Source organism: Seriola lalandi, unplaced genomic scaffold (assembly GCF_002814215.2).
Source record: "Seriola lalandi dorsalis isolate HSWRI2012SDOR001 ecotype SW California unplaced genomic scaffold, Sedor1 jcf7180002054561, whole genome shotgun sequence".
In the NCBI taxonomy this organism is placed as follows: domain Eukaryota; kingdom Metazoa; phylum Chordata; class Actinopteri; order Carangiformes; family Carangidae; genus Seriola; species Seriola lalandi.
Window position 1 is genome coordinate 112,230 of NW_019525114.1, and position 12,768 is coordinate 124,997.

The 12,768-nt window shown below is 40.7% G+C and overlaps 1 protein-coding gene across 1 annotated transcript; it reads left to right on the plus strand.

The window, feature by feature from the left end:
- The first annotated feature begins 1,292 nt into the window (after positions 1 to 1,292).
- On the plus strand, positions 1,293 to 3,130 carry LOC111662334 (uncharacterized). Its single transcript, XM_023416160.2, has one exon. The coding sequence runs from the start codon at positions 1,762 to 1,764 to the stop codon at positions 2,473 to 2,475; it is 714 nt and encodes a 237-aa protein (XP_023271928.1). The 5' UTR covers positions 1,293 to 1,761; the 3' UTR covers positions 2,476 to 3,130.
- Positions 3,131 to 12,768: the final 9,638 nt, after the last annotated feature.

Sequence of the window (12,768 nt, forward strand, 5' to 3'; positions counted from 1 at the left end):
ACGGTTTCCTTTAGGAGGAAAGACTGTCATGTGATTTAGATGACCCTAGAGATATAGTTCATGTTTTAGTGCTCATTATATGTTGATTTAAGAGCTGCACGATTTAGCAAAATAACCTTGAGTTTTTCTGGTTGGATGATGTTAAATGAGATTAAGAGTCGACGGCCGAGCAGCTCTGTGAGGCTGTATTTAGGACCAGCAGTGTTTTGAGATAAATGCTAACATCAGCATGCTAAAATAGTTGCAATAACAATGTAAACATGCTGATGTTTAGCAGGTATAACATTTTCACCATCTTAGTTTACCATTTTATAAACATTAGTACTAAACACAAGTAAAAAAAAATAGTGTTGCAAGTATTTGGTCATAAAAAAGTCAAAGTGTTGGACAAGTTAAAATTTCGACCTGATGATGGCACTAGATGCAAATCCAAGGGATCACAAAAGTCATTATAATTTATGCTGAATGTCACTGAACCAAATTTCATGTCAAATTATCAAATAGTTGTTAATAGATATTTCACTAAAACCACAAATGTAAACCTCATAGTGGAACCAGATGAAAATTCAGGAGATCATAATAAAAGTCAGGTGCATTGGCTCTGGACCATAAATGCCTGTAAAACATTTCATATTAATCCATCCATTAGGCCTATTTGTTGAGATATTTCAGTCTGGACCAAAGTGCTGGACCAACTCACGGACAGTGCCGTCCACAGACCCACACCACATTTAGTTTGTAGAGTTTGGGACAGAAAATGACAGAAGTGTTTCGTTTGTAATGTAATGTTATATAAGAAACTGGGTTATTTTCAGACGAAAGTTTCACCTCTGTGATGGTATTCTAAGTTCACATGAGCTGGGTACTCGATTATGCATGACACAATAACTAACCCACAACTGTTAGTGCTGTTGCGGTGGCTACCACTGTCGTCCTGCTCAGTGCTGCTGAATGTTGTTGCTGTACAGTGTGTCTGTTGTCAGAGGGGGGGGGGGCAGTAACAGCAGCAGCTGTGGATCAGATTTCAGCTGCTAAAACTGAGGCGGAGTGAACCATCTTGCTGCAGGGAGCGGCTTAATGCTTATAACAACCACAGAACATAATCTGGGGCACCTGCAGGCTGACATCTATGTTCAAATAGCTTATACTAATATGTAGAAATTATATGTTATAAAAATCTGTCATATTACATTGTTATTAATAGTCTGTGGAGAACCCTGCAAACACTGCCCCCCCTCCTTCTGGTAAACCTACGAATGGATCCTCCCAGCTCTTTATCCAGGCTCTGAGAGGAAGGCAGAGCCACAGTCAGTGCTGGTCAGAGCTGAGTGCACTACAGCAACTGGCCTAAAACTCTGAAAAAAAACAGCTTTAAATCAGATAGAAGGCGCTTAACACCCCTCAACAGCTCACCTCAGTTCACTAATCAGAGCTGTAAGGAGCTGATTTGCCTTTCAGAGAGGTGAAGAAGAGAGATTAGAGAATCAGAGGAGGGCGTGACAGGGAGCCAGCCGATCAGGCAAGCTGCCTCTGCAGGGGGAGGAAGAGCAGGCTATGCACCAGCCAAAGCCAGAGGTCAAGAAAAAAAGCGACAGAATAGTGAAAAGGTAGACTCTGAGTTAGAGGGAGGTCATTTGTGATCTGAGCCAGAAAAACAGAAACCAGCCTCTCTTTGTTGTTGTGTGGGCCACCGTGCGGGGAGGAGGATGTGAAGGAGAGCGGCAGGGAGGAAGGGAGGCGACTGCAAAGAAAGACAAGAAAATGCTCTCAGAGATGATGAGCAGGAGGAGCTGCCAGCAGCAGCAGGATGGAAAAGAGGCTCCACAGAGGGACGCTGCCAGCCGCAGGAAGCACTGCTGGTCCAAGAGCTGCAGGGGGCGCCCACAGGGGCGGAGGACAGGAGGGGGAGGGAGGCCAAGAGGGCGCAATCACCACCATCAACACCCTCAACGTCATCATTTCCATCATCCCCGACACCTCCAGAGGCCGGTGATGTCGCTCCGACCCATTAACGTTAAGGGAAACAGAGCGAGGGGGATGAGGGCACCCAAGAACACCAACCAGTTTCTGATGCACGAGAAGTACCAGATGCTGCACATGCGCTCCGACTCAGTGGGAAGCGACAGCGGCAGCAGCTCGGACAGTGACATGGAGCTCACTGACATGGACTCATACCTGGGCGTCCTGGAGAATGCCAGAGGAGCCCTCCTAGACAGTCCCAACCCACACGGCTCAACAACGCCACCAGGACAGATCCTGCTACTGCAGGAGGACAGTCTACATCTGCACAAAGACAGTCTGCGCCTGCACAAAGACAGTCTGCGTCTGCACAAAGACAGTCTGCGTCTGCAGGAGGACAGTCTGCGTCTGCAGGAGGACAGCATGCAGTATTTCCCCTCTGAAGACGACCTGATGCAGAGCCAGAATTTCATGCAGAGAGACTTTGTTGAGTTCTGTGACATCCTGACATCCTGAAGGGAAACTTTCAGGGAGCCATTTTGTTCCCAGCATTGTGAGACTCAAACCTCAGACTTAACAGGTTTGTTTTGCTTCATGTTCACAGAAAATAAAAACATCTCGCCCTTATTTAAGTCATTTAGCCTTAAAAGTTGAAGAATCTGCTCACAGACTGAGATAATTCCATTAGTTTCCAGCAGGAATAAACTTTTTAAAAATATGTCTTTTAAATCAAGTGTCATTTTCTTAACATTCCTGCAGTGATCTGCCTTACTGAGGTACTAGCACTGATCTTTAGAAAACAACAAGCAAAACTGCACAGAGAGAAAGTGGAATTATCTCACCCTGTCAGCATTTTTCTGGGTTTAAGAATTAACTTTAACTAAATGCAAGATTAAATGACTTTATTAAGATGGACGTTTTTTACAGTTCATGTTTGGTTCATGTACAATGTGTCCCGGTGCTGTAAAGTGCTGCCTTTCTGTTGTTGTTGTTGTTGCACACAAAGGGAGATGGGCTCGGTGGTGGGAGTGAGCCCAAACAGCCAATCAGAATCGTGCTGACTGGATTAGACTGCAGAGGATTGGCTGATGCAGACTGTCATTAACAAAAAGGCCTTTTACTGTACAAAATAAAAAGACAAAACAAACAAATAAATATCTTATTGATGTAACAGGGGCTGAGTGATCTTTGTCTTTGTGGATATAAATGAGAGTGATGAGTTTTTCTTGAAGCGTTAGCAGAGTCAGCAGGGTCAATGTGTCACTGAGTCATCAGGGGAACTCAGAGTGACACAGTCAAACCATGTAAAAAATAAATACCCAGTGTTGCTCACATGCATCGCAATACCAGGTTACATGACAATATGTTGAGTGGAGCAGTAAAGAAAAACAATTCATTGTAACATTAAATATACAGAAATAAGAAATCAAACACATTTCGAGTTGCATGGTAGATTAATTAATAGATTATGTTAATTTCACTTTTCCATTATTAAAAAAACACAACACATTTTTAACAGACATTCACAAAACCTGAAAAAAGAAGAGGAAAACAAAAACAGAGTCCAATATGAGTCATGTATAAATATTTCACCTAGAACAATATTAACAGCTGACATCCACTACAGCAGTTTTAATTATCATGCGTATTACTCCTACAAATACATAGTCTCTCTGTATTCGTTGAATAAAAAGTTTTTTTCTTAATAAAGTGAAATGCATTTCTGAGTATCTCACTTTATCATGTCCTTATCTTGGCTCCAACATACCAAAGTTATGTAGATCCAAAAGAACCAGATTTATGAATTTAGACAGAACTTTTGTATTGTATTAAACCCACGCTGGTCTCTTGTAAGGACAGACACCTATAAATAGTCTGGTACGTGGCCAGTTAGGCATTCATATGCACCGCCGCTAAATACTTAACCCTTTATCAAGATTGAACCATTTTAATGATTTAAAATCTTCTACACCTAGCCCAAGTAGTATTGTATTGTATATTGTAAATAAAAATGTTAGCTACTTTTCATCTTATTTTGTACAAGCAGTATTTTGCTGCTTAAAGTAATAGAAAATACATTTAGAGTTAATTCTTGATTGTATCACAGCCACATTTTCTTATAACTAGCATTATTATAATTGCATTTGTCTGTTCAGAGATTTCAGACGGCAATCGACACAGGAAAGAGGCACAGTCATTGTTCCTGCACTCGGAGCAGTTCAAGTGGATTATATAAAGCGAAGTGGGCTGGTCACTCCCACTCAGGACGGCCAGGGAGGTGTAAGCCTCTTTGTGTTTGTGTGTCATAAACTAATAATGGTAACGGGTCAAAGTAAGTTCTTAACTCCGGTTTATCCTCATGCTCTTTTATTCTGCTGTCAAAGTCAGTGAGCAGTAACTACAGAAACAGTGAGAATAAGAAATTAGTGCTTAAAGTTTTCCAGCTGATGAGAAAACTCTGTAACAGACAGAAAGGTTGCAATGCCTTGTATATAACAAAGATACTGTGCTCTGCCTTCAGGCAATGTTCAGGGAGTGTAAAAAGAAAATGCAGCTTCTAGAAGCAAAATGTCTTCTTTCAGCTGTAAAAAAAAAAAAAACAACAACTTTATTTTGATTAATAAAATCAACAGAATAATTTAATGTAAAATATAAAACATTTGGAGTTAGCTGGAGCACACCAAACCACCAAATTCCTCCAGTGTTTGAGGCTGTAATGGTAGTTACAGCTAATCTGCTCAGCAAGGTAAGCAGGCTGCTAGCTGCTAGCTATTAGCTGCTAGCTGTTAGCTGCTAGCTGCTGGCTGTTAGCTGCTAGCTGTTAGCTGCTAGCTATTAGCTGCAGGGCTACTCCAGTTTGTCATTGTAGCTGGATTTAGCCACTGCGTCATTCAGTAATGTGGAATAACAAAGCCAACTACCAAGACGTTATGATGATATTTTCTAATAATTACATATTACAGTGCAGCTTGGGAGAAAAACTAAATGTAGCTTTATCTTAAGATAAGGGGAGCTGTGGTGATCTCCTCTGTTAGCTTTAACTTCATATTTAGGAATATGCGCAGTATATAAAGAAGGTATTAAAACACAATTGTAACTTGAGGCATTCAGATATGGCCGACAGATCAAACAAAAGATTAATCAAAACTATAAGCTGTCTACTATAGCTCAACAAAAAGGATCTAACAAATTTTAAGTTGGTTTTTAAGAAATATAGAGGAAAAAAAGAAACAATGAAATACTGAGAGAAAGTACTAAAGCATGTCAATGACATGGAAATCACAGCCATCATCTTTTGACATGATTGACGAGTTGCTGCAGATTTCATTATGTTCATTAAATGGTGCACTGGAGTCTGGAGCTTTCAAGGTGCCTTGAGTTTTGGGCTCTGGCACAGGTTGCTAATTTAGCAGTCGATGTTTTAATCCATTCACATTATTACAGTGAATAACTCACACAATCTTAAATTAATAAAAATCCTAAATGTCACTCTGAAGACCGAGCAATGAAGACAGAAGACATATGTGATAAGATGTGACTTCATGCCAGCAGCAGGGCTAACCTGTTCTGACTGACCTTTGACCTGTAGATCAGCTGACTGGCTCATTTGGCACAGGGTGAAATCCATACTGAGGGTGTGTTAACTAAGAACACACACACACACACACACACACACACACACACACACACACACTCAGTCACAGTCACACTGACCTTGTTTGCACTGTCTCTTATCACACACACACCAACAGTTCAGTGCCTTGCTCAGGGACACTGCAGCAGGTCACAGCTGTTTTGTCTCTGCTGTTTCTACTGTAGCTCCTGTTTCCACTTTCTGCCGCTCCCACCGTCACAGTCAGCAGCAGCTTCTAGTTTGAGTTGTTGCATAATGCTGCCTCTGAATGGTCAGCTGATACTGCCAAACAGGAAGAGAGAGTGAGCCGGCACACACACACACACACACACACACACACACACACACACACACACACACACACACACACACACACACACATATGTTCAGCTATCTTTGTGAGGACACTCATTGATTAATACCAAGCCCCTCACCCTGACCTCAACCAACTTTACACTGATCTAAAACTTAAACTGGACCTCACATTGTAAAGCCAGTGTATGTGTACACACTCACACACAGACCATGGCAGTAAGGAGGTGTGTGTGGCAGATTATGGAAAGCAGATCAGTACCCTGCAAACACTTCCACAGCTAGCTGGGCTAATGCTAATCTGCTGACACACACAAAAACATTTGTATGTGTCTATACTTATAAGGACCCTCACTGGTATAATCTATTTCCTCGACTAAACCTTTATATAAAACTAATTCTGGCCCTGAACCAAGCCCTTCGATAGACTTGACAAAATGTCCTCAGTTTCCAAATATATTTTTATAACTCACTTTCTAAACATGAGCTCACTGTCAAAATCTGAAACTTACATAAGTCCGAACCTTACCCCAAACCTGAAAACTTGTCTTCACCTTTAAATATGATGACTTACATAATAGGAACTTCCCTTTTATCCCCATTAGGAAGACAAGTCACCATAATCTGACTTAAACAGATTTAGGTCCCCACAGTATGAGAAATAACTGGACCACATACACACACAAGTGTGACTGGTTGGTGAAGGGGCAGACGTACAACAACAAGTACAGACAGAGTTACTGCATGAACGACGGTTAGAAAGCTCCCTGACACACCCACACTCACACTGGTTGTTGAAATCTGTGAGACTGCGAGTTGTGAGTTTAAATAAAGTTAAATATTGTAGATGTGCATGATTATCTTCTGTCTTTTATGATCCTGAATCATGTCAGTGTGTGTGAATAAAGAAAGAATAACGGGGTGGGGGATGGGGCTCAACTGTGAAGTTAACTTGTTGATGATCAGATAAATAGTTTTGCAATTAAAGCTTTTGAATAGACCAAGAAGCATGTAAACAGCTGTACCCTTAGTATATGAGAGTTGAACATATGATTACAGGGTCTAACATTTTCCACATAAATGCTGAAATTCTGTTGCTTTTTTTATTCTTTTTTATTTTAGGCTGTTATAAGAGACTGACTGAAACGTGGTAGAGATTCAACAAAGCTTCCCCTGCCAAATCTGAAATGGGGATGTTGTGGTTCATCATAAGGGTCTCAACTCACAAGCATAATATAAAATACTGACATTATATACTGTGGAATAATTATGTGTGTAATGTATGGTGACGTTCCCATGAAAACTTTTTGATATCCACGGTTAACAGCCAGTGCAGCCAATCAAAGTTCCCCAAAAGGACACTTGTTAATCTTCAACTGACAAATTCCACTGACATTTGTTAAATGCAAATACCTAAAACTCCAGAACTGGAACAGGTATTTTTGTTAACCAAGCAAAACACCAAGAGACAGAAACTAAGCAAACAATATGGTCTGGTAATAACCTGGCAAGACCAGGCTCTGCAACATCAGTCACATGTTTGAATGTAAGTCAGAAAGGTTCCTTATTTTATCATTACTCATTTTTGATTTAACATCACTTTAGTTATACAACATAAACAATATAACACAATTTTTAGCGACCTTTACACCATTTCCCACAAACCCAATGTTTTTGACGACTTGAGTTAAGACTCGTCAGAGGAGGTGGCCAATGAATCGAGGGGCTGCTGCTAGTTCATGTCTTTGAAAACAGCAGTTGTAGGCCAGATGTTTTTAGACAGCAGAGGTTCCTTTGTCAAAAAAAAGAAATCTTCTAATAGCAAGTGCTGTGGTGGATGTCAATTTATTTTAGAATATAGGACACACATCTTATATAGTAAAGTAAAGTAAATGTTGAGTGAGAGAAACATGACGCTTTACATCCTCCGTCCCTCTCTCTCTCTCTCTCTCTCTCTCTCTCTCTCATTGTTTCCTACTAACAGCTGTCGGAAAAAAGGTTAAAATGCAAAAATGAAAAAAACAAAATCTCCTGTGTTGATTGATTGACAGGCCACACCTGTCATGTTGCACTGAGACCTGCATCAATACACCAGGGCTGTAACAGACTGAATTTCTCTGTAATATGGGAGACACACAAGGAAACACTATTTGACTAAGAATTCCCCAATCTGGATCCAAAGTTGAGTCATGTTTACTTCTAACCAAGTTGATACACATGAAGACTTGTAATGATGAAACCCTCTGAGAATAATGAATTGCTATTTATCAGAATAATAATTAGAGTAATTTACATGTATTAGGATGGAAACAATTAACTTTGTAAGTGTTTTAGACGTGTGGAAAGACGAGCCATGGTCACGCCTGGTGTTTCCTCACAGGAAGTGGAAATGAAAAATTCTCCAGAAAACAAATACAAAACCAAATGATGGAAATATTGTCACATTTCAGACCATCTGCAGTGAAACCACCCTGAAACTGAGAATACTGGTTTGCTGTTTTTCCCAGCAGAGCTCTTAACCAATCAGAGAGTAACCCCAGTCGTTGTGGTTCTGTACCAAAAATCCAGGACGAAACCTCCATTACCTCAGTGTGTGTGTGTGTGTGTGTGTGTGTGTGAGTGTGTGTGTGATTGGGTAGGGGGGCATGTGTGTTATGAATAGATGAAGTGAAGGAGGGAGGAGGACTAGGAGGAGTGGATGGACTTGGATAGTAAACTCAGTTTGGAGTGGAAAAGTACAGCCGTCTTCTCCAGGGGTGGAGACTTCTCTGTTGAGTACACAAACCGGCCAATCAGATCACAGAAAAACACATTGACTGACAGCAGTGCTCAGCAGCATGACAAACCAGCAGTGGGCCTCCACCTCTGAACTCTGTCTCTGTGTAAACTTTAGTCTCATGGTTCTGATGAGAAGCTTCAGTCTCAAAGTTTCTACTCTGAAGTGAAACAGGATTTAATGTGGAAAAAGGTTTAAACTCCAGAATCAATCATTAATCATCAATTAAAGATGTTGAAGTTCATACGACATTCACATTGGCAGATCTATAAGTACCACACGTGTTGGGGGATGGTTTTTTTTTTTTTTTTTTTTAAAGTTTAATGTCAATCAATAACTTGTACTGGAAGCTACATTTTTGAACATTTCTAGTAGTTTTCTCAAGAAAAAAACAACTGACACACTCACCATCCGTAAGACGGGGGAGTTCCTCTGTTGGTGCAACTCTGGACTCCAGGCAGGAGAAAAAAAAAAATCATTCATACCAACTTCCATTAACACAATGACCACACTTTGAGTGAATTACGACCCTAACACTTGCACATATTTGCACTTTACAGCCAAACTGTTCTTAAAGGAGCTATTTGTAAGTTTTACTAATGCTACGTCGCCAACTTTAGCATTAACAGCTCTTTACTTACATATCTAGAAGAAGCGTTGCAACTTCAGCATCAAACTTAATTCCTTTAGTCAAAGTCACTAAGGTTTTTACACCTGCCCATTTCTCCTGCCTCCAACACGTTGACTAACATTTCCCAGACCTTGACATTTGCCGCCGTTATGAGATAATCAACACCCTTCGCTTCGTGTGTGAGTGGTCACAATGTTTTAGCTCATCTGTGTATTTCTGCTAAATATGTTTTGATTCTCTGCGTACCTGTGTGAGCCATGTCAAAGACACATTTCCATCTCTGCACTGATCTTCCTTGGATTTAGGGAGGTTTTTCTAACCAGATTTCCAGTCACTGACTATGTAATTCGTTCACTTTATTCCTCCATTCAAATGCACTTTTAGTTTGTACGTCAGTAAGTGAAGGCATCACCACTGTGACGTTCAGGGCTGAGTCAGACTGTCTTTAAACTGCCTCATTTACTTTGGTACAGAATATGCCCGTACAAGCACTGCACATGAAGTTAATGGCCCAGCGGCCTCTTGTTTACACCAGATTATGTTTGACATTATCAGATTATGATTGTTTTTTAATGAGCTTTTAATGAGCAGTGAGCAGCTCCATTGCTGAAAGCTACTGAGTCACTCAGTTCACTTTGAGAATTGGTTGATGAAACACTTTTAAAGCTTAACAGAGGTACATGAAAGTACTAACAATAAAGCTCAATTTGAATAACTTATTGTCTGTTTCTTCAGTAACTCAACTGCCTTATGTATGTTTTCAACTGCGCTATAATATCAGGTTTAACTAACCAATGCTGCTCCTTCGTGTCTTCTTCGTGGATACTGAGGATGTTGACTTGTTAGTTTTTTAGACTCAGTCTTTATTGCATCATTACATGGTGCTGAGTTAGCATGATAACAGCTGTCAAACACATATTTAAGACGAATGTTATTTAGCTGGATATTCAACTGACACAATCTGCTGGTGGCAGTTTTCAACACTGACGGTTAAAATGAGAGACTGCTTTTGTCTACTTCAGTCTGAAATCAAGGGCCCATTGTTTCAGAAATCTTCAAAAATGTCAACAGTAAATCTTGACAAATATTTCTTTTAAATAGAGTTACGTGTCTTGCTGCCACAGTATTTCTTTTGATTCATACGATGCATTTTACCGGATGTAATTTGGCTGCTTCTATAAAACAAGTTGTATCAACATCTTTGATGATATACAGTACTTGTACAACTGTAACTGCTGTATGTTAAAAGAAAGTCCACACTTATTTTACATGTAGCCTACAGTACATGATCACAGATGCTGATGTATTTTGTTAATAATACAAATGATTTGCCCAATGATACATGAAACATACTGTGAGCAGAAACAATCTTTTTCTGCTCAAAACTATTTGTCTCCTTGGAGTTGAAAGTTCAGTTCAGAAATTTCAATAAGCAAAACAACGAAGCTCTAAAAAGTTTGGTTTCCTGGATTTAATGTGTTTAATCTATATGTGAACAGAAATGGGAAAAAAACAGTGTGATTTTGTGTAGTTACATGTTAAAAGTGTTCCTGGAGTCTTGTCATGAGGTCGCCACATAAGACCAGATTAGGTGCTGCAGAGAAGCACTGGGACGGTTCATACACTGATTCTTTCAAGATCTAGCACCCACACATAACTCATAACGTTTTGATTTGTGTACTGATTAAATAAACTAGATATGATGTGCTGAGAACCACACACACACACACACACACACACACACACACACACATTCCTCATTAACGCACATTTTCATAAACCAGCCTCCAGTCTTCAACATGTCATGTAAAAGCTGCCAGGTCAGTGGACCAGCAGGAAACAGTTCACACATCCACAGTATGGGAGCCTCGCAAACTGTACAACACACACACACACACACACACACACACACACTCACACACACACACACGCACATGCACGCACTCACACACACACATTGAGGAGATCAATTCAGGAGAGCAGAGGGAGGGAGTTGTTATTCTGGAAGCATGAGCTCAACTTATCTCTGTCTCTCTTTCAGCAGCGTGGTGAATGTTACACAAGACTGAGAACACACACACAAACACGCACGTACGCACGCACGCACGCACGCACGCACGCACGCACGCACACACACACACACACACACACACACACACACACACACACACACACACACAGAGAGAGAGAGCAGGATGACAGACACACACTCAGGAGTTGACAGTAAGATTCATGTTGAAGCGACATGAAGAGAGAGGAGGTCCACTCTTGTATTGTGACATACCAGCGGGGACTCTCAGAGCCGAGTGCTCGGTTGTTGTATGTTTTATTTGATCCGTTTTTCTAAATGGATCCTGGTATGTGAATGCTGAGGGGTCCAGCTGGTAGAGGTCACAGCTCCTCCTGCTGGTCCGAGCTTTACAGCAACGACTTCCATCTGCTTCACGGCCATCCTGACAACACACAGTTTACATCTGAGGAAGTGCAAATTGTCCATAACATGAATAATAAATACTCGTGGCCACAGTGTAATCAGAATAATCTGGTTATGAAATTGAATGCAGTAAAACACCTGATGTGAGATAATTACTTCCTGTATTGTAAATTTTTTTATAGGCTACACTTTATTTTAATATTCCCTTTCTGTAAACCAAGGATCATGAAGGATAATCAACAAATTACAAAGTGAATAAGTGCAAGAAAATAACATGTGAGTTCATTTTCACAAATTTGGTACAAGTCAATAAATAAATGGGAAATGTCTTGAGACGTGTGGTGGTGGGTAAATGGAGTTGCGCAGCATGAAAATGCGGTTATAGCACTCACAGCAGCAAGAGAAAAGTGCATCATTCTTCAGGACAGCCATGCTGTCGGTAGTAATGGATGCAAAGTCAGTGATAAATAATAAAATAAAGTAACATTTGCATCATATCTCATGAGAGTATCATCGGTCAGTTGGTTGTAAAGAGCTTATTATAAAGTAAGCGGCTGAGTAATAAGAGTGCTGCAGTGTGTGTACTCAGTTAATACCCAGCTGAGATCAAAGTGTGTCAGATGTACCATCCAACACCACAAACAATACAACCGTTGGTGTGTAGGTCACGTCTGACACGTATTTCATGTGTGTACACACGGGAAGTGAAACAGGAAACCTCAGCATCTGATTGGCTGGCTGGGACACACAGACCTGCCTGGTTTCACAACATCACAGAGACACCGAAGCCCTCGTTCAACACAAGTCGCCTTTCTTTTCCTTCCTGTCGTCACTTTCTTGTGAACAAAAATGCAGCAGTGTGTTCGGTCTCGACATATAGTCTGATTCACATGCAGCTCTCCAGGCAGCGGCTCCACTGCAGACGTCAAACTAAAACTGAAAATCTGTCTTCTGCGCAGACGTGGCTCAAAGCAACTAATTCTGAGGACAGAGATAGTTCATCAGATATAGGTAATATAGGG